The sequence below is a fragment of the Gouania willdenowi genome, chromosome 17 (genome assembly GCF_900634775.1).
Source record: "Gouania willdenowi chromosome 17, fGouWil2.1, whole genome shotgun sequence".
Classification (NCBI taxonomy): domain Eukaryota; kingdom Metazoa; phylum Chordata; class Actinopteri; order Blenniiformes; family Gobiesocidae; genus Gouania; species Gouania willdenowi.
The window spans coordinates 3631-26400 of NC_041060.1; the positions used below are offsets into that span (position 1 = coordinate 3631).

Genomic DNA, 22770 nt, shown 5'->3' on the forward strand with positions numbered 1-22770 from the left:
ACCCTATCTCTAAGAGAGAGCCCAGCCATTGCCATCTTGTTCTTTCAGTCATGACCCAAAGCTCATGACCATAGGTGAGGGTAGGAACGTAGATCCACCTGTAAATCGAGAGTTTCACTTTTCGGCCCAGCTCCCTCTTCACCACGACATATCGGTAAAGATGCCGCACCAATCCGCCTGTCGATCTCTCGCTCCATCCTTCCATCACTTGTGAACAAGACCCCGAGGTACTTGAACTCCTCCCCTTTGTGCAGGACCTCATCTCTAACCCGGAGAAGACACTCCACCTTTTTCAGTTGGGAACTATGGACTCATATATGGAGGTGCTGATTCTCATCCCGGCTGCTTCACACTCAGCTGAAAACTGATCCAGTGAGAGTTGGTCACCACATCGTCTGCAAAAAGCAGTGATGCAATCCTGAGGCCCCCAAACCAGACCCCCTCAATGCCCTGACTGCACCTAGAAGTTCTGTCCATAAAAGTTGTGAACAGAATGGGTGACAAAGGGCAGCCCTGGTAGAGTCCAACCCTCACTGGAAACAAATTCAACTTAGTGTCGGTAATGTGGACCAGGTTCTGACTGCGGTCGTGCAGGGAACAAATGTTCAATTACCAAACTTAGCCATCATCACTTGTGTCACAGATGGGTGGGCCCAGTGTGCTCATGCTGGGTGGGCTGGGCCCTCTAGGGCCCGCCCCTAGCGACGGGCCTGGTTCTGGGACAAGGTGTAATTTCAGATCAGAGGAGCACATGTCACCATAACCGACACTTAGAAGTGGCGTCATGTGCAACATGTGCACTAAAGTTGAATAAGTATTCTTACTTTTGCACAAATGATGTTTGTTTATGAAAAGTAAGATTAACTTGTTATTTCCATGGAGAGATATATAATTTATGTGACCTACAGTTAGGTCGGATTTATTTATCTATTATTGGTATCAGTTAATAATGAAAATTAAAAGCTGTATCGTATTGGCATAAGTAGAATATCGTCAAAAATCATCTGCATTGTGAGAATAACTGTGATCGGATACTATTGTCAAATACAGATCATTTCTTTTCAGAAATTATTGTTACAACACCACATGTTTGTTAAAAGCACAAATCTTTCTTTATCCTGTGAACATTTGCTTCCCTAATTCTCCTTTTTTTTAATTATTACTTTTATTATTATTATTAATAAAGAAGCTTGTGGACCTGTCTAAAATAAAAGTTACCCTCAGAGATGTTATGATGTTCACCATTAGCCACCTGGTAGAAGTCTGCAGACTCTGTGTCTCCGAGTGACAGTCTTTGATGGAGGCGTTTGAGGGAGGAAACATGCTGAGCTGTTGAAAGGTAAAATACGGGTTGAAAACGGAACAAACACCAGAAAGAAGAAACGTTAAAAAGAAGAAACAGGAAAAATCCAACTAAAGTTTTCATTTATTTTCTTGCGTATTAATTTAACTATTTTTTCTTTATTAAAAAAACACAAAAAAAACTGTTTTAAGATTCATACATTTTGTAATTTCACCGTTTTCATTTTGTGCTACTTTTCTTTTTTAATTTCTCTTATTTTATTGTTTTTTTTATCGCTCTGGAAAGTGCCTCTGATTGCTGAGAAAGACACTTTTAAATAAAATGTATTCTTACTTTTATGTATATTATCATAAAATAAAACAAATAGAGTAAAGCCATTTCAAGTTTAGCACTTTACAATTGTGACAGTCTTTTCAAAGCTGTTTAAATTTGAGATTTCTTTACTTTATTTATAAAATTATTCCACATTTACGCTACTGTACTGCTGAGCTGTGAAGTCGTCTTTTTTTTTCCTGAATTATATGCATTAAAGTCACTTTTGTGGCTTTTAAACCACTTTTCTCTGAATGTTCTACATTGCATCAGTGTTTGGACATGGAAGCCCATAATTCCTGCATATTTCTTGGGGGCTTAAACAGCAGTTGGCTCCACTCCCCTGTACTTTTTGACAGACGGAGGCCAGAGTTAAAAGGAGATTTCCAGCTGTTTCAAAAACAGAGGGTTCATTTTTACCTGTCAGGAATTTTTCTGTCAATAACTAGTCAACGGCAACACGAGATGATTGTCTCATAAGGCAAATGTCAAATATGTTCATTTTACCATCAAATCAAATGAAACGTTTCAGTTTTTAATGCAATTCTGCATCCCTGCTTTGATTGGTTGCGTGACAGGAAGTTTGCATTTTGAATCTTTATGAAAATAAATCCCATTCTGTTTGAAGTTGAACCATTAACAACTGTTAAGGGGCGGGACTGGGGCCAACAGCCACTCACTGACCAATAGAAAGAGCCCAAATAACAGCAGTAATACCTGTGAAGTGCAAATGTTAAGGTGCACATTATAGAGGGACTGGATGCAGCAAGTGGTGAGCAGATTTCATCTTCTCTTTCTTTATGTGATTTACTATGAAGACATAAATATGATCCAGTTATGAATATTTTCAGAATAAATTACATTAATAGATGAGAAGAAACAATAACGTCAGCATTTTCTTCTGGCTTTTTCTAACAGAATAAAACCGTTTTTGCTTGTTTATGTCACAAAGGACAAACTCATCTTCATTTAAAAATACATATTTAATCTATACTTTATTTATTTCACTTTATATTTCATTTAATTCACTTATGTATCGTGCAGATACCGAGGATGGTTTCCCATTCATCCCTGTTGGGATTTCTGTGCTACCTACTGTTAATGCCAGGTTGGTTATTTAGGTTTCTTATTATTAACAACATAAGAAAACAACAAACTCTGCTAATATTTGTACCATTTAATTTGTTGTGACTCATTTAACTGCTTTAGATTGTGTTTTTGTGTTTAAATTTCCTGCATCTCATCAGGTTTGTTTGAAGCCTCATCTTTGGTGAGAGTAAAGAAACCTGAAGGTAACAGTTCATATAACGTAGCTAATTATGTTCCACGTCCTTCATTTTGCTTATTTTGAGCAGAGATAACATCAGTGTATTATTTTATTTCAACAGGAAATGTGGTCAGCATTGACTCTGCTCAAGCTCATGATTTCTTAACCAATTCTCGGCCAAAGAGGAACATCGATCCAAAATGGCACAGAGGGAACCCCGACTTCCAGTCCTACTACCGCTTCTACAACAGCATTGGCCACATCGAGGGTGTAAGTTACAGAGGAGTGAAACGCCATGCATTATCCAGAGCTGAGTGCATTACCTTACTGTGTAGTTAATCATTTACAGAGGTAGGGAGTTACTTTAAATTTGTTTTACCATACATTATTTTACAATATTATCACAAAACATTATTTTGGTTAAAGATGTTTTTAGGTGAGTCGGTTTCTATACTCAGCACAATTGTCAAATAATGTTCCAAAAATTATCGAAAAGTTTTTTTTTTTTTTCCCTAAAAATTTCAGAAAATTAGTTTTTTTGTAAGAACAGGACAACCACATTGAAATACCATTAAGGATACCTGTATTTCATTTTAGTCGCAAACTGCAAAAGATAATTTATAATACTAGACTAGAGGTTTAGTCGAGTTACTCACTTTAAAAGTCGTTGTGGAGCAGTTAGGAGGAGAACAGAGATACAGTGGCTGCCATTTATGCTCCAAGTCGTAGACAGGTGTTGTGTGTAAATATGTAACCACACAATAAGGTGGCTCCAGTAGCGGAATTCAGTGTTGTGGACTTAGCAAAAGAGGAATTTACTACAAGTATCTTAAAATTCATCAACTTTCATTTTATTCTAAGTCATTTTCAAGAGTAAAAGTTTTTTTCTCAAATGTGTCTAACTTGGTCATTAAAGCTGCAGTATGAAGAATTGTGAGACTGTTTGTAACTCGTGTCAAATCTAGGGACTTTATTTTATGTTATTGGTGAGTTTTCTGGTGTTTTAGAGACTCTGACATGAATGACTATATCACTCTGTAGTTACTGTCCTCAACATGCAGTGGGTGCTGCTGGGAGCCCCTCACCGTCACAAAGCTTACAGCGAGCCCAGCTGCAGGTCAGAGCAGACCCACACCACTCCATGTCCAGACTGTAAATGAATTGCACATGTTCTCTCCACCTTGGATATATTTTTCTAAGATTTACAGACAATTTATTCAGTCTGTTATCACTCTCCCACTGAAACCAGTATTAGGTTTACAGCCATATCTCTAAAGGGTCTTATCTGGGGAGAAGCCCCTCCCTCCCCCGGGGTAGAACTAAACACAACTGTATTTTTTTCAAAGTATGATATATAAGAGTTATGAAAAACTTATGTGGTCTCTGGTATTGGTGTCAGGGGTGTTTTTGAGCACATTTTAATGATATACTCTGTGGAAGATTTTAGCTATTTCTCAAAAACATATACAGTAATTGTCACATAAATTTACTTTAAAACATTTTTTTGTCATATTTGGTACCAAAATGTCAACAATGATCAGACAATACTTCAACAAAACAATTTCAGTCTCTTCTAAATTTATTTTAGCGTCATGTGAAAACATTTTGACTTAGGGAGTAATTTTTTGCACAAGATTGTCCATAACATTGTCAATATACACGGCAAAGTATTATTTATTATTATTATTATTATTATTTAAGGTATTCAAATCATCCCAGTCCATTCCCCAAGCTCATAAAATATACATTTTGGCAAGAAGAAACTATTGATGTGTGAATATATTTTATTTATTTATTTATTTATTTATTTATTTATTTATTCAGTTTATTTCCGACATGGTTACATTCACTTTTTTTTTTTTTTTTTTTTTTCTTTTTTGTACATGCCGAAAAAGGAGACGAGAGAAGCAGTTTGCTTATCCGGGTCCCGTCCCCTGTTTTACCATCGCAGATTTACATGGGTTTACATGTCTCTCTGGTCAAAACATTCTTGATTTCTTCTGAACGTCCTTTTTTGTGTATTCTCATCTGTAGTCAGTGTTGTCCTCTATCTTTGTTCGTGTTGGCCTTGTTCCCTGCCAGACGTTGTTAGCATTCCTCCAGTTCAAGAATAGTTCCTCTTTCGAAGGTGTTTGGAAGGTTCTTCCCTTTTCATCCACAATGTCACCTTGTTTTGTCTCTACATCAAGGGTAATCCAGCTGTTGTTAGTTCTATTGGCAGTGTTGTATCCTCCACTGTCTGATGATGGGATCAGATCCAACTTGTATAAACACATCACCACATCCCAGTTCACAAGCAAAGTAGTATTTTAATGTAATATATCTTAGTTCATAAGCGTGTTTCTAACTGCTGTTGTTAGTTTTATTGGCAGTGTTGTATTTTCCACTGTTAGATTTAACTTGTATAAACACATTATTATATCTTAGTTCATAAGCAAGGTAGTAATTTCATTGTATATAAAAAAAACGTGTTTCTAACTGCACATATGACAATAAACACTTTGAATTTAAATTTAATGTAATCCTTAATCACCCTACCACCTAGCAATTGAAATGAATAAATGACAGACCTTTTTTACTCTTGGTTTCCACATTTAATTCGGTCTCCGTAAAATAATCACAGTCTGAGTTTTGTTTCCAGTGTTTATATAGATCTGGGTCCATATCCATGATTACCATCAGTAATGTTGTTGTTTAGGTGGATCCTTCGTATTTTCCCAAGTTGTCCATCGTTTTGATGAGAACTGGTTTTCCGTCCTCTTCTTCCTGGATGTAAATCCTGCAGTTTTTTGACCACGTCTTCAAAATCTTTCCTTCTTTTTTTATTTGGCGTGCTTTCCATGCAATGCTTGCATTTTGTTTCGTCAGGTTTTCATTGATGTACACCTTCGTTCCCTTGAGTTTGTTTCCTTGCTTCAGTAGTTCTCCTTTGAATTTCATATTCGTGAAGGTTATTTTACAGCTCTGTTATCATTTTTCTTTGGCAGGAGATGGCAGGAGTTGATGTTGTCAGGGTTCAGGACAATGTCCTTCGACTTCAGGTAGTCAATGACCTGTTGTTCAATCGATTTTGTTTCTTCGTCACTCCTGGGTTTTATCTTTAGGCCTGTGATGATGACATCTTTCTCTCTTTCCTTTTGTTCCAGCTGTTCAACCCTCGCGTTCAACAATTTTATCTCTTCAGCATTTCTTTCATTCTTTTCTTTCAGTACCTTTGTTTCGCTTTGTAGTTTTTCCAGTGAGTTTTCCAGCGTCTTTTCCAACGACTTTATCTCGGCAGATAGGTTTTGTAGACCCTCGCGTATCATCTCCTTGACCCGAATTGGGTTCTGAAGGGCCTCCCTGCGGTTTTTTCACCATTTTCCTTCAGTCTTGGGCCCAGTTTTTCAACTAACATTACCCACTAATAAAACAAAAATTACCCAAAATTTGGAATGGACTGGGATGATTTTAAGACCTTAAATAATATTCTGCTGTGTATTTTTGATTATGTTATGAATAATCTTGCAAAAATAATAATTGTGATGTCAAAATGTTTTTGACTTAATTTGTCACTTTTTGTCATCAGACGCCAAAAAAGATTTAGAAGCGACTCAAAATTGTTTTATTTAAGATGTGTCTCATCATTGTCAGCATTTTGATATTAAATATGACATAAATATTTGAAACACATTTATTTGATAAATCGCAAAAATCATCACCAGTGTATATCACTAAAATGCACACAAAAACATCCCTGACACAATATCAGAAACCACAACAATTATTTTCTCACTTCTTATAAATCATACTAAAAAAATATCTAGTTGTGTTTTGTTCTACCATGCGGAGGGAGGGGTATCTGTTTTTTTCTGGTGCTTGCCACAGACGTATATGTGGCGTGGACTGCCCACGGTATTGGATGTTCGCTTGGACCTCCGTGGAGTCCGTTTGCGTACGTTCTGCCTGAGTATGTTTTGTCCTTTAGACTGTGGCTTCTCCATGTTGATCTTCCTTTTTTAAATTGCTTTAAACTGTAACCGTTGCCGGTGCCTAACGCTGCAACAGGGACTTAAACGTCTGGCGATAGGACGTGATCGTGCATCTACCTAAGTCGGGCAGCCATTAGTAAAGCTCAAAACAGCTCAGGGAGTACTCGGTTTGTCAAAAGATCTGTGATTGGCTGAAAAGGAGCGTTGTGCCCCTTGAATCTAAAATTTGAATACAAAGCCAAAAGAAGGAGCAGAGATCCAGTGTCCTCTTGGAACACTTTAAATTAACAATATGCTCAAATGTTTGCATGGATTTTTGACCAAATGATGGCAAAAAAAACAAACACACTGCAGCTTTAATGACTTGATATTGCTAAATCTAAAGTACTACTGTATATCCTTTTTATTGCCCAAAAAATATCCGCCAGTTATTTTATTCCTAGGCACAGTAACATTACACAGTACTGTGTTCCTAATTCCTCCTGATGTGCCTCGTGTTTTCTCCTTCAGCTTTATGAGATCGACAGGATCCGGATGCTCTATCAGCAGATGCGTCACTTAGAGCTGACCTATGGTCCAGACGCCTCCAGCTACCAAAACGCCCTCGGTGTTCTGACAACCACTGCAGCCCTGACCACCACCACCACCCAGCCCACTCCACCTCCAACCACCCCTGCTCCTACACCAGACCCACTGGAGAAGGCCCAGAGGTTCTACCTGTGTCACCCCAAAGACCCTCTGTGTAAGCCCCAAGTCGTCTACCTGCCATCGGGGGCCGTCCCGGCTCTGTGCGACCCCAGACTGCACACCTGCAACGCCAAGACGGAGGAGGAGATCAAAGCTGCTGCTCCACCTGAGACCCCTCCTCCACCCCCTCCTGCCCCAGAGAAGGCCGCCCAACCTCCCCCCCCACCTGCCATTGTTTTCAAAGGTATGGAGTACGACTGTGACCCGTACTGGGATCCAGACTGCCTCATCGAGCACCCGCCACGCCCCATCCTGGGAACGGTTGCACCAGAAGCTCCTGCTGCTGCTAAGGGGGAGGAGATCAAAGTAGAGGAGGAGAAGGAAACGGTCCCTTCAGTGCCAGCCACTCAGAAAGCCCCGCCTCCTGATGTTGATCCCTATGATTTCGATCGTGACCTTTTTGACCCCTTTCGTTACGCAGAACCAGCTCCAGAACCAGAGTAGAAACAACAAGTCTACATTAAAGAGATGACGACGACTGAAACACCGTAGAATGGACACAAAGTTTCTTTGTGCTGTAAAAAATAAATAATTCTGTGAACAATGTACAATAAACTTTTCATCAAATATAAACAATATAAGAAAATAAACATTGCTTACAAATAAAAACGCGTTTTGTGGTGGATGTGTTTAGAAAAATTTACAACTGTGTGTAATTTGCATTGTTTGAAGAAAATGAAATGTGAATAAATATACATTCTCATCTTTCAACAACCTCTAAATCAGGGGTTCCCAACTGGTTTCACCCTGGGACCCACATTTTGTCATGGTCATCTTCTTTTTCTTTATATTATTATTATTATTATTATTATTATTATATACAATGTTTACACAGAGAACAGCTTTTTAGGGCATGCTAATGACCTAAATTGATTTTTTTTCCTCTCAAATAATAATAATAATAATAATAATAATACATAAGTTTTATATAGCACTTTTCAAAAAAAAAAAAAAACTCAGACGCTGTAGAAAAGTGAAACAAAGTATTATTAATTTTCTAAATGTATATTTGACAGCATGTGCAGACAAAGAAAAAAAACATAAATAAAATAAATAAATGTTTAATCTACTCTCCACTCCACTAGGTGGCGGTAACGATCTGTGCAGTTGTTTATCAGCCGCTGAAAAGAAGAAGGGAATTCCGCTTCCAGCATCATCATCATCATCATCATCATCCTCCTCATCCTCAGTCTCCATCATCCTTCAGCGGAGACTTCACTAACGAAGCTGGACTTATTTGTCACCAGATTGATTAAAAGGCCATACTTTTGTCACAGGGTATGTGGTTTTAATCCTCCGGGATGTCGTAGTGTTGTGAGCTAGTAGAGCAGTGACGCTGGGCGTTGGTCTGCGCTGTTAACGTTAGTTACGCTGTTGTCGCAGGACTGAGGAGATTATTATAGGATGCTAACAGCTAGCAGCTAGCAGCTAGCTCACTGTCATTCTGTCTCTTAAATAGACAAAAAACAGGATATAAGCCGATGAAAGAGAATATATATAAATATAAATACACAGTTGTGCGTTTTATATAACGTTTATCTATGTTTATGATTTTTTTTGCGCTGTAACGTGTTCTAAAAAAAAAAAAACCTTTGTCATTTTCTGTAATAAGTTTACTTTGATTTTGAAAATATTCTTAATTTTTCTCCAGACTTTATAATCTTTACATGATATGGCAAATGTAATGGCATTGAAAACGCAATTTGGGTTAGAGTTAAAGTCCACAGTGACATCATGTTTAACTTTATATTCTAGTCTTTACCACTATGGGTTTTTAACCAGAATTGAAATTTAACTTTAAATAATTAGTATTTATTTACATCCAATCCAGGCAAAGATAATAGGATTCACTACACATTTTATCTGCAAATCGTTTTTTTTCTTTAAAAAGGAAAAACAGTCAAATTATAATAGAGTTTGTGAATCAGCCCATTTTTCAGATTTAATTCTGATTATTGAAGTCTTTTCGCTTATTAACAATTATTATTGATTTTTGCTGATTATTGATATTCCATTTAACACAATTAGTATTACAGAAATCTAAACAATTTAAATAATCGATCTTTGGAAATTTAAGAATCGATTCATAATTGTCAATAATAAAATCGTAATTAATCAAGTATAATTTTTTTGTTGTTTGTTGTTCCTTATTTTTTTCTTCCAAATTCATTTTTGTATTTTTTCAATATGAATGAAATGAAATGAAATCTAAAAGCCAAATAGATAAATATTATATATATGAATTGTGTTCATGTCGGGCTTATGTTCTATGTGTTATTAATAACAGCCGTCTTATATTGATAATATACAAAGGGAACTTTGTTATGAAGAGCTGATGAATGTTCACATGTTTCCAGTGTGAAATGCCCACGGCTAACAGTGTTTGTGCTCTGATATAAAACTAGTGTTCAAACTGGAACAGGGAAATATTACACGTCAGGAGCCAAAATAATAAATAATAACAAAACATGCAAATGCAAAAACATTTTTCCAATATGCATTCCTTAGAATGACAATAACATTGGATTAAAAATTTAATTTCAAACATGCTGGGATTAAAATAGCTGTCAGTTGCACAATTGTATTAAAAAAAAAATTAATTAAAACAGTTCAAAGTCAATGGACAATTTGGAACATCTTTACTTTTATCAGCTAAAAAAATGTTTCTATATTTCCTCATTTCTAGCAGTGTAATAATCACAGTCATACACAAAATAAAATCCTTTTGTTTTTTAAACCTTACAGGAAATTACAAGCTGTCATTGTGACATGTTTTATATATTTATAAATGTTTAAAACCTACACATGTGACTTCACGTCGGGTAGCAAATCTTTTTTTTTTTGTTGCTCCTCTTGGGATTTTGTATATTATTGTATTAATATTGTATATATTCTATTTATATTACTGGTGTTTTTCAATTTTATTTTTGTTGTTGTTTTTAAACTATTATTCTTTATTCTATTTATTCTTTAAGGGATTAACGGGGAACATGGGGACATTCATTATGTACATATTCATGCACATAATGACAAATAAAGATTCTTGAATCCTTAAGTATGTGTTTTTAAATAAAGAAGCGCTTTGTGTGAGTCAATACTTGTTCCAGTCGTAGACTGAGCACTAAAGCACAATGTTTATTACCAAACAAATGAAACGATTCCTATTCATAACAGTTTGGGAGTTTTAGTTCCCATAATCTACCGTTTATTAAGGAGCTGGATGAAAAGTCATGTGATGATTTTACTCACATTCAGTCTGTGCTTTTCACCTCACCGTCCATTAACAACCTTTTTACTTCTGCAGAATGTCTGACAAGAGTGAACTAAAGGCTGAGTTGGAGAGAAAGAAACAACGAATCGCTCAGATTCGAGAGGAGAAGAAAAGAAAAGAAGAGGAGAAGAAAAAGAAAGATGTACGTTTGTATTGTATTTTCACCACATGATATTTCATAAAATATGCATCACTGTGCAAGGTTTGCATGAACATTATGATGGAAATCAAAAAGGAAATACTTTGAAACCTTATACAGGACTATAATGTAACTAAAATAAGGCAGAAAATACATTTGAATAGAATTCGAGTAATTTTAAAGATTTTTGGTCAGTTGCACCACATGATATTTTGACACTTTAAACAACAATTAATGACAGAAGTAATTTAGTACCTAGCATTCTTTAAATTAAAGTGAGCACATATACAGTATATTACTAGTATATATATATACATATATACTACTACATATTTAGTATCTTTTTATGCATTTAAACTTTTTTTAACTAAAATAAATGCAATTCCAGCAAATTCATATTCAAATACATTTTCGATTTCCTGAAAAAAAAAGTTGTCTGAATAAATTAAACGTTAACATATTATTATAAAAGAAGACAAAATTAACTTGCTGGGATTACTACGCGGAAGTCAAGGACACATCAAAGCAAAGCAATCAGCAGATGCCTCTGAAGAAGACTGGCAGTTGACAGTCGAAACCTGTCAGGAGATCAAAGTAAATTTCCTGAAAACAAAGTTGTCTGAAGAAATGAAACCGCAACATATTATAATAAATGCAGTTGGACAGAATATGTATTTATCTATGTAATTCCAGACCCTTCTACCTCCACATGGTGTGAATCTCTTTGTTCTTCACAGGGAGACTCCAAACGTGCCGTGGAGTCCGGCGGTGGCGCCGGGGCCGGCCACGATGACTCCGATCTGGAGAGGAAGAGAAGGGAAGCGGAGGCGCTGCTGCAGAGTGTCGGCATCACTCCTGATGTCCCTCATGGTAAAAACACATTGTAACAATAACAGCAGCACGCCATGATGGATTTCTCCCTTTCCTCAAGCTTACCATCATTTTTCAGTCATCTGTTGTTTTTTTCTTTGACTTGACTCACACACACTATGGCCCTCATTCATCAACCGTTCGTACGTTCAGATTTGAGTATACAACGTGCGTTCGATCATATTCACGCAAGCTTCAGTATTTATCAATGGTGGCGTGATCGTACGCTAGAATCAGATCTTACCACAGGTCTGAGCTCAATCTGACTGGGACTGAAAATAAAGTGTTAAACAAACCTATATATAAAAAGACACATATTCAGAACACATAAAACGGATTATTAAAATGAAATAAACAAAATAAAGTAATTTCCAAAAAGCCCACATTATTAATTACTGATATCACTTTTATGGTTTTCCTCACGGAATACTGTAGAAACCCTTCTAATGAACTCTGCTACTGAGCAAGAATGCATAGGTTAACCCAGCGCTCACGCACACGCACGCACACGCGCACACACACGCGCGCGCACACACACACACACACAGTTTAATCCATACAGCACATCACTGGGGCTGTACGGAGGAAACAGGATCTCATTCATGCTTTTAAATGTAAATAGTTTCTTAAACTTTTACTAAATGCGCTGCAGTATTTAATCAGTAATGTGATGAATTATAGGTGAAAATAAACACAGACAAGGGACATTTAGTCATTTTTAAGGCTTTTTTAAGGGTTTCAGAGATATTTATTGCCTAAAGCGTGTGAACAACTGAGGTTGATATAAACGTTATATTTCCGTGTGTGTCTCCAGGATCTCTGTTGTGAAGTTTGTTCTCAGAGCGCACAGGGGGGCAGACTTCACCTGCTCAGTAGCTGATCCACTTCCACAGAGCATTTAAATGAGCTCCTTTAGTTCCAGCTTTCACACGTTCAAAATCGAATCTTGGTTTTTCTCCACCTCAGATGTGAGGATGGTGATTTTCATCTTCAAAAAATTTTGACAACACTTTACTTGAAGTTTTATACATAATAAAGGCTGACATTACAATGTCATTATGACATGACACCTGTCATTAGCATGAATAAGGTGTGATGAAGTCATGTCAAGTCACCTGTCATTAAGTGTCCTTCGTCGCCCTAACCCCTAACCATAACACTAACACTAACCCCCCATATCGCTCCACCAACCCACAAAATGCCAACATAGCTTCAAAGGTGTCATCATTTAGCAAAGACACTTAATGACAGCCTTCATCACGCCATATTCATGCTGATGACAAATAATGACAGCGTAGCGTCAGCTTTATGTATAAAACTTTAAGTAAAGAAAAAACTGTTGAAAACTTTTCAGAAAAGCTTTTAGTTAACTAGATTTTAAATGTTTTTATCCTTTTATGATGCTGCTGTTATGTTGTACATGTACCCATGTTTTATTATTCTTTTATGATGTTGCACTATTTTCACCACAGCTCTGTATAACACTTCGTGATTTTATCTGCAAAAAGCGCTTTATAAATAACTTATACTTAATGTTACCAAAGTTTATTTTCTTGTTTGACCTGAGTGGGCGGGGCCTCCCAAACAGGAGGGCGTTCCATGTTAATGACGATCAAACTCATCCGCCGCATTTATCAACACCCAATCATTTGTACGCTAGGATTGGTCAGAAACCAATGTTTGATAAATCACACGTTAGTCCTACGACCACACGTGTGCTCAGATTTACACCCGTTTACACGCAAAGGTTGATAAATGAGCGCCACGACGAGGACGATGGACGTCTCTGTGCATGCCACCTGAGTCCTTCCTGCCGTTTATTCTCATTCTCTCTCTCCCCCCCACCCCACCCCGTTATCCGTCCTTTTGTGTTTTGTCCTCCCTCACTGCATGCATTCACACCCCCCTGCATCTTTTCTCACTTAACACCCTCCCCGTTGAAACACACACACAGCTCAGCCCCTACGAGTAGTAACAGAGGATACGTGTCTGTTTCACTACCTAGTCCCCGCCCCTATGTCTCCCTCCAACAAATCAGTGGGCAGCGACGCAGGAAGTCAAGATTCTGGGGAAGGAAACGCAGGACCAAGGTTTGTGTGTGTGAGAGACAAAGGTAGTCTGTGACTTTGTATTAAAATGCTAATAATCATTTGATGAATTATGACTTGTGTCTTCTCTTTGCCTTTTCACCGGCACGCTGAAGTTTCTCATCTAACATGCACTCTGTGTGTCTTTCTTTTGACTTTCACATTTTTCCAATTCAACCCACTATTGGATGTCTTTTGTCTTTGGTTTCATCCTTTTTCTCCTCCTCTCTGTCCTGTCTTCTTCGCTCACTAACACCCCCTGCTGGTTTGGCTGTGTAGGACATTGCATTGGGATCCTGACCCCTCTACTCTGCAACTCCACTCCGACTCTGGGCTGCTGGGGTACTGCTCTTCCACTCCTATAGCTTGTCGTCCTGCCTTAATTGTTTGTTTTGTGCGCTATCATCCAAATATTTTTCCAAAATATGTTGCTTATATGTTCTTATTTGTGTTATGTGTAAGTGTAATAATAAGCGGTCTGGTCCTGGATTAATCCTTTTTATGTTCATGTGCATGTGTAGACACGGCGCCGTGAGGTTAGGCATGTCCAAAGTGACTCAGGTGGACTTTGCCCCTAAGGAGCTGGTGTCCTACTGCAAAGAAACACAGACCACCACAGAGACGATGTCACACACTGAGCAGAAAGCTGGTAGGAACAAAACAACTGGAATAATACTGCCAATGAATGGTGAGTCTGACATTTTGTTTGTGTTGGATTCAGATGAAGAAGAGGACGAGGAGGTAACGGCGCCTTCCCAGGCTGAAGACGTCAAGGATGAGAAAGGAGAGCAAGCAGATCAGCAGAAAGACGGTAACAGTGGACTCTGTGTAATTAGTGGAGCATTATTTTACTAATTAAACTACATATATTTAAATAATGCACTGGTAAGGGCCTACGATTTTCCTAATTCTGTTTCAGTTTACACGTTTTTTCATCATTTCACCCATTTCTGTTTTGTTTCATCTTTCTCTGTTAAAATGACTTTACCAGCTATTAAACTTCAAGAAATCACACCAAATATGCCAAATAGGGTCATAGAGGAGAAAAATAGTGTTCAAATGCGTGATATTGTTCAAAAACAGCAACAAAGGTATTTTAAACTAAATTTAAGAGGAAAAATGCAGCCCAGATTGTTTTTGCATTTTCTGTAATCTGTAATTTAGTGTCTAGAGATAAATTAAATGTAGCCATAGACCCCGGGACTATGGCTACGTCACCGTGCCAGGGTGGCCGAGTGGTCTAAAGCAGTGGTTCTCAACTGGTCTCACCTTGGGAACCACATTTTACCACGGTCGGTAATTGTTTTTTTTTTTAGAATTCAACCAACCAAATTCATTCTTTCTAAAATAGCTGTTGAAAACACATGTATATAATCTTTTTTAAAACAGAAATCTATATATTTTCCTGTGTAACATACATTTCACAGCATGCCTGTCAAAAGAAAAGTTAATTTCAAAATAAAAGACAAGTCCAACATGAGAGATATTATTTTTGACCAGCTGTCCGCGACCCACCCAGTACAGGTCCGAGACCCACTTTTGGGTCCCGACCCACCAGTTGAGAATCACTGGTCTAAAGCATCGTACTCAAGGATTCTTCCTTCCGTTAACGTGGTTTCGAATCCCACTTTTGACATACATATTTTTTCATTCTAACATATTTAACACAGCAAATTCCACCTTTAAAAATCATATCCGACAAAAATAAACATTTTAGGGTTATTCCTGGGTTAGGGCTAAAATAAAAGGGTTAGCGGGGTAGCTAAAAATAAATATGAGTTAAAATACAACTGACAGAACTATAAGTCACATGGTGCACCTATCACGTGATCTAAACTGGCCAATGAGGGGCGCTGTGTATGCAGAGTAGCAGTCTATTAATACGTTTAATCCATAGCCACGGCCTTTATTTAAAGAATCTATTTTCTAGACTCTAAAACCATAAACTGGAGACATGAACATAGGTTCCTATGTGTGATGTGTGTGCGTAGACGCCCCCAAAGAGCTCACTGAGGAGGAGAAGCTGCAGGTGCTGCACTCAGACGAGTTTGTGTCGTTCTTTGAGCGCGGCAGCAGGATCATAGAGCGAGCTCTGGCTGAGCAGGTGGACGTCTGCTTCGACTACAGTGGGAGAGACCTGGAGGATAAAGAAGGGTGAGTAACTAACAAACAACTGTGTGTGGAGGAGGAAACAGTGAAAGGAGCTATCTGTGTCTCTTTCAGGGATTTACAAGCTGGTGCTAAACTGGTTCTAAACAGACAGTTTGCAGATGAGCACTGGACTAAAAACAGAGTGGTTACGTGTCTCGACTGGTCTCCTCAGGTGAGAGATCATATTTTTCCAACGTTTGTCTCAAAAAATCTGACAAAAGATAGGAGAATTAGATTGCACTTCATGTAGTGTTGACCTTTGACAGCATGTGCAGACAAAGTGAAAATAAAGAAAAAATTAACAGAATTATTCTTTAACTCATTCAGTTCCAGCCATTCTGAGATTTTCTACCCCCTCAGTTCCAGCTGTTTTTGAGCATTTTGACTGATTTTTAAAGACCCACAGAATATTTTCTACTATGACTATCTGAAATCTGACACCAGATTCTGAAAGATTGAAGCCTCTACTTTCATCAAACAAAAAGAAATGTTTCTGGCTTGTTTCATTCTTTTGTAATGAGCCGTTGAATAGAGCAAGTTTTACACAAATCTGTTTTTGTTTTTGTGACGTCATGAACTTTGACCTCTACCAGTGTTTTTACTGGTAGGTCGTACAGCTTCAGTCTGATTAAATGAAATATTGCACTTAAGATGAGCTTTTCATAAATTTGATGTGACCTTGACATTTTGGCTCTAAAAAGGTCAACTGCACATCGTTGACATTGTCCCTATGAGATGACATACATGTCATTAGTGCTGCATTAATAACCAAGGAGGAGTTACAGGACAAAGGATAATAAAATAATAACTAGGATTATGATGTATTTACAATTTTTAATTGCTAAATACAATTTGAAGTTTTTAGATAAAAGAAGAATTGTGAAAGCAGAAACTTAATTTTAGCTTGGCATCACTTGATAAAATGATTGGATTTTAACTGTTCAGATCTTTATAATAATATTCTCTTTTCTTTAAAGAAACGTGTCAAACTCAGGGGTTTAAATACGGCCCATTAGAGCATCCATTTAGAGACAGTAAAAATAACAGAAAACAAATGACCCAATAATCCAGTTGTAGATATCTGAAATTCACCAATTTAAATCAATTTTACAATATTTTTAGGGGCTTGAATTTTTCCTTTGTTTATATCATATGAATGCAGTCATTTTACATTTCAAGTTTGAAAAAACCTAATTTTTTTCCACAAATCATGCCATTATTGAGGTAGTTTATGGTTCTCTGACACCCAGTGACCAGGCTTTTACGTGCTATGTATGTTTGTGCAATACATCGATTGTTTCATTAAGAAATTATTAAAACGATTGTTTTCTTCCACCCATACTCTGCCCCCCGTAGTATCCAGAGCTGTTGGTGGCGTCTTACAACAACAACGAGGACGCTCCACATGAGCCTGATGGTGTGGCTCTGGTCTGGAACATGAAGTATAAAAAAGCAACGCCTGAATACATCTTCCACTGCCAGGTTACACATCCAACATCTCAAACTAACAAAGGTTCCACTTTGATCGTTTCATGTTTTTTCTCCTCCCAGTCTGAGGTGATCTCAGTGGGATTTGCAAAGTTCCACCCCAACCTGGTGGTGGGCGGGACTTATTCTGGACAGATCGTGTTGTGGGACAACAGGAGCAACAAACGCACCCCAGTGCAGAGAACTCCTCTGTCTGCTGCTGCTCACACAGTAATGCTAATGCAGCCCAACAGGCTATTCTCCTGTTAGCATTAGCATCGCTAACTCTGCTGTGTGTCCTCAGCACCCGGTCTACTGCGTCAATGTAGTCGGAACGCAGAACGCAAACAACCTGATCAGCATTTCTGGTGACGGGAAGATGTGCTCGTGGAGCTTAGACATGCTCTCACAGCCACAGGTACAACACACAGACACACAGGCAGGTACAACACACACACACACACAGGCAGGTACAACACACACACACACACACACACACACACACACACAGGCAGGTACAACACACACACACAGACGTGTACACACACACACACCTGTGTTTCCTCCACCAGGACAGTCTAGAGCTGGTGTTCAAACAGAGCAAAGCGGTGGCCGTGACCTCCATGGCGTTTCCTCAGGGAGACGTGAACAACTTCGTGGTCGGGAGCGAGGACGGCTCCGTCTACACCGCCTGTCGCCACGGCAGGTCAGAGCTTCTATCCAATAGTTGGAGCGGATGGTAGATGGTTGGTTGATACCTGTGTGTGTGTTACAGTAAGGCAGGCATCACTGAGGTGTTTGAAGGCCATCATGGTCCAGTAACAGGGCTGAGCTGTCACAGTGCAGGAGGACCTGTGGACTTCTCTCATCTCTTCATCTCCTCCTCTTTCGACTGGACCGTCAAACTGTGGAGCACCAAAGTGAGAACACAACACGTCTACCACTAGAATTATTAAAGACAATTATATTTTATCAGATAAATCCATAGTGTAGACCTCAAAGATCATTTGCTCCAAAAAAAGATGTAAACGGTTGAAATTTTGGCTCAAAAGTTTGTTTTCTTCTCTACTGTAAACACTCGGTTTATTGACATTGTCAGAAAAGTTTTGTACGTTTCATTGTGGGAAGTGGAGGATGTATAGAAGTGTTTTTACTTCATTCTTTCTGAGGTTTCTTTTCTTTTCGTTTGACACATTTTTGTTCTAGTTTGTTTCTGATATTCCTCGTGATATCACCTCACTCTGCCAGATATCCAATACCTTAAAATAAATATTGTTTTACCACAACTTTAAGTTCATTAAAACACCAGAAATGTGTTTTTTTGTGGAAGAAAACACAAGAAACCACAGGAAGAACGAATTAAAAACCATGTACAGAACTCCACATCCCATAATGCAATGTGCCAATAAGAGTGGGTTCACACACAGTGAGATTGAAAAAAAGAAAAACTCCAGTGGAAATTACAACTTTTTTTCTTTCTTGAGTTAATGATCTTCAATTTATTGATCTATGAGGCCAAAACTTTGTCTTCATCTAATTTAAAAAATGATCGTCTTCAGCAGCTTTAAAATCAAGTGTAAAAGTATGTAAACATTTAATAAAATAAATGAAGTTAATTCAGTTTACTTAGATTTATCAAGTACTTCCTGTTTGAATAATAAATTCCTGTGTAGAAAGTCTAGCTCTAGAAACTTCTGTCAGTGGTGATGAAAGATCAGTGTTCACTCCACATCCCACAATGCAATGCAACTTTACCAACAATGTCTATTAGGGATGTAACGATTCACTCAACTCCTGATACGATTCGATTCACGATACTGGGTTCACAATACGATTCTCTCACGATTTATTTTACAAAATGGGACTGTAGACAAATTTTTTTTTGGGGAAAAAAACTAGAAAATACTGTATTATTTTCCTTTTATATTTAATTGTCAAAAGAATCCCTTGGTAAACTATTCAAAACAATGCAATTTAACTAAAAATAAATCTTGAATGAAATAAATAAAGGAATAATACAAATGAAAATGAAGCCTATTAATTTAAATTCTGGTTCTATAATAAACAAAGCAAAACTGCATAATAGTTCTTTTTCTTTTAAAAGTGCAACTGAAAATGTATTTTGTGCCTTACCAATTGGACTTTAAAAAAAAAAAACGTGATTGCACTGATTTACGTCATATTTGTTTGGACCAGCAGAGGGCGCTGGTAACACAGTGGTCGGTTGGCATGCAGATATTATTGCAGTGAAGAAGAGAAGCTATGCTAGCAGACAGAGCTAATAGAAAAGCGTGACTTTTACAGATATTCAAGTAATATTATAGATATTCTTTCGGTGCTAAAGGGGTAATGAATCATTTATTAACATATTTAAGAGTAGAAGGCGGCCAGAAAGAAAGTATTAGCAGACTCCGCCCGCCACCAACACTTCCGGATAGCGCCCTCTGCTGGTTAAAAAAAGTACTGCGATTCAATTGTCAGAAAATCGATATCAACCGTGATACCTATGAATCGATTTTTAACTGCCTTACGATTAATCGTTACATCCCTAATGTCTATAAACCACTTACTTCCACCTGCAGAGCACCCGTCCTCTCTACTCGTTCGAGGACAGCAGTGACTACGTCTCTGATACCATGTGGTCTCCCACCCATCCCGCTCTGTTCGCTTGTGTTGACCTGTCAGGACGCCTGGACCTGTGGAACCTGAACAATGACACTGAGGTGTGTGTGTGTGTGTGTGTGTGTGTGTGTGTGTGTGTGTGTGTGTGTGTGTGAACAATAAGAACCAACTACTGCTGGTGTGTTCCAGGTTCCCACTGCTACTGTGTGTGCTGAAGGAACTCCAGCACTGAACCGTGTCAGATGGTCTCACACTGGAAAGGAAGTGGCCACGGGCGACTCTGTGGGTCAGGTGCAGGTTTATGACGTCGGAGAGGTGAGATCATGTGTTTTTAAAGTGTATATGACACCATTGTTTTAAGATGATGCTAAACACACCCAGTCTAAATAGTGCATTCATTATTCTGTATCTTAACATTATTTTTCGCTGCTATTCAGAAAATAACCATATATGGTTCTGACGTCACTGCAGTGCTGAAAGCGAACACATTAATAATAAACTAAAATGAGGTATGCACCAAAATTAAAGCTTTGGGCCAAAACTGAAACAGAAAATGAGAAAACCAAGGCAGAAAACTGAAATACCAAAATAAAATATGCCAATTATTAGTATATTCAAATGTATGGCATATGAATGTGTACTAACCTCATTATTAAAGGTTTGTAATTATATAATTATTATTAATGATTCAAGGAATAAATAAATTAAAATTATATGAAAATACTTATTTTGCACAAAAAAAATCTTTATACATTAAATAAGGGGGAGTGGTGACCTAGTGGTTAAAGACGATGGGTTTATAATCAGAGGGTCGCCGGTTCAAATCTCACCTGAGCCATCGCAGTGTGATGTTGAGCAAGTCCCTAAACCCCCAGGCACCACATGGCTGCTCGCTGCTCCTCAGGGAGGGGTTAAATGCAGAGGACAAATTTCATATGTAAAAAACATATATGACCAATAAATTTAATCTTTAATAATATTGTACAGGCCTATGATTGACTGGGCTGCTGAAAGAGTCAAATTAAATATATTTTCATCATAACATAAAGTGTATTAAAGTTATTAATGATTAATGATTATTACAGTGAAATCTGTAATAGAATTTTACTTTAATTGCTTTAATCCCATCCAAGTAATGATCTTTATAACATGGACCAAGTCAAGTATTGATGATGTGAGAATCTGTAAAACGTGCGCTGGTGCGCACACGCGTCATGATGTAAACAGTCCGTGTGTTTGTCAACACAGAGGGCTGTGTGTCGACGTGACAGAAACAAAAATCACACTCGTGTTTACTTTCCATTTTCCACTCCGTGTCAAACTCTGCACGCTGGCACATTTATAGTAAAAGCGCACACGCGTTTGCTTGAGGAATCACATCTTGTTTCAGTGGATAAAAATATTCCACTAAAAGTGCATTTTTGGTTACGGACAAATATTTCTGGTCCTTTACCAACTGTAATTATACTTTTCAGAATCTTTTAGTCTGCAGCTTGTTTTTAACAACAGACGGATACTTCCTTTTCACTGGTTAAATGAATCCTTCAAAATAAATGTCTACCTGTTAAATACTAAATAGTTTTATTTGTATGAAGTTATGTCTTTTATCAGATTTATCCTTCAAACACACTCATTTGGCCATAATTAACAACTCTACGACTTACATACTTCCGACGGGCACTGCACTAGTTTTTTTTAAATTGTGATTTATATTTAAATATTTTTTTATTAGACTGAAACAAACAAATATTTTTTTTGCATAGTTAAAACATAAAATGTCAAAAATGGTGTCATATACACTTTCATTTCAGTTTTTAGGTTGCAGCTATAAGAGAAATATGTAATTTCATTCATGCATTTCTCCCTTTAGCAAATCTGCGTACCCAAAGCAGACGAGTGGACGCGCTTCGCCAGGACGCTGGTGGAGATCAACGAGAACAGGGATGAAGCCGAGGAGCTGGCCAACGCCTGATCAGATGAAGTTCAGTCGATTATCGCTCTGTCCTCTCGCTTTTTCAACCTTTGACTATTTATTCCTAAAGGAGACAAACAACCTGACAAGTTCTCAGTGTTAGAAAGTTAAGACATCAGCATGTGTCGACTCACATTTAACCCTTTTCATTACTTTTCAGATATTTTTGTACCTTCACCTTTAAAAAAAGCTCTAACTGTTGTGACACATGGAAACTAAAGCCTTTTAGCTTTGCTCTGATCCTCCTCATAAACAGGCTGAATAACTAAACCATCATATACTGTATAATCTGTCAGAATGTCTTTATTAACCACTACATGTTTTTATTTATTCTGAAAGTTTGCATTTATTTAAGTATTTTTTTGTGTCACAACATCAACATTTCATGAGTTTATTACTAGCACATTAGCATTTTTAACCATTTCTGTAACCCTTGGGGAAAAAAATGCACTTCATTTGAATTCTATTCTCCTGTAACGTTATTACCAAGTTTCTGTAAAAGAAAAAAAAAAGCAGAATCATCCTCTCCCTTTTTCTTTAACTCTCTATTGTTCCACTTTCCCTTTAACAATAAAAAAACCAGAGATACAA

At 37.7% G+C, this 22770-nt stretch overlaps 2 protein-coding genes across 3 annotated transcripts; both read left to right on the forward strand.

Annotated features, from left to right (window-relative positions):
- Positions 1–2668: 2668 nt before the first annotated feature.
- Positions 2669–7897, forward strand: LOC114479530 (mucin-7-like; the record flags this gene model as incomplete). Its single annotated transcript, XM_028473263.1, has 4 exons — positions 2669–2723; positions 2863–2907; positions 3004–3152; positions 7364–7897. Coding segments are annotated over exons 1-4 (783 nt in total), but the record flags the coding sequence as incomplete, so codon positions are not given.
- Positions 7898–8721: 824 nt separating this feature from the next.
- Positions 8722–22728, forward strand: LOC114478966 (cytoplasmic dynein 1 intermediate chain 2-like). Of its 2 annotated transcripts, XM_028472339.1 has the most exons (17): positions 8722–8878; positions 10905–11013; positions 11748–11880; positions 13886–13970; positions 14247–14309; positions 14489–14616; positions 14689–14778; positions 15959–16121; positions 16191–16290; positions 17475–17600; positions 17670–17816; positions 17890–18003; positions 18158–18291; positions 18361–18505; positions 20168–20308; positions 20397–20522; positions 22078–22728. In XM_028472339.1, the coding sequence occupies exons 2-17, from the start codon at positions 10906–10908 to the stop codon at positions 22177–22179; spliced, it is 1905 nt and encodes a 634-aa protein (XP_028328140.1). In that variant the 5' UTR covers positions 8722–8878; position 10905; the 3' UTR covers positions 22180–22728. The 2 variants fall into 2 exon arrangements, with proteins under 2 accessions (XP_028328140.1, XP_028328142.1); XM_028472341.1 differs by lacking the exon at positions 14247–14309 and having other exon boundaries at positions 8723–8878; positions 22078–22726.
- The last annotated feature ends 42 nt before the right edge of the window (positions 22729–22770 follow it).

Excerpts from the sequence above, each read along its gene's own strand:
- LOC114478966 (XM_028472339.1), top strand. The coding sequence starts at position 10,906 with ATGTCTGACAAGAGTGAACTAAAGGCTGAGTTGGAGAGAAAGAAACAA. Across the intron at positions 17,817-17,889 it reads TGTCTGCTGCTGCTCACACA|CACCCGGTCTACTGCGTCAA; the intron begins GTAATGCTAATG and ends GTGTGTCCTCAG. Across the intron at positions 20,309-20,396 it reads ACCTGAACAATGACACTGAG|GTTCCCACTGCTACTGTGTG; the intron begins GTGTGTGTGTGT and ends GGTGTGTTCCAG.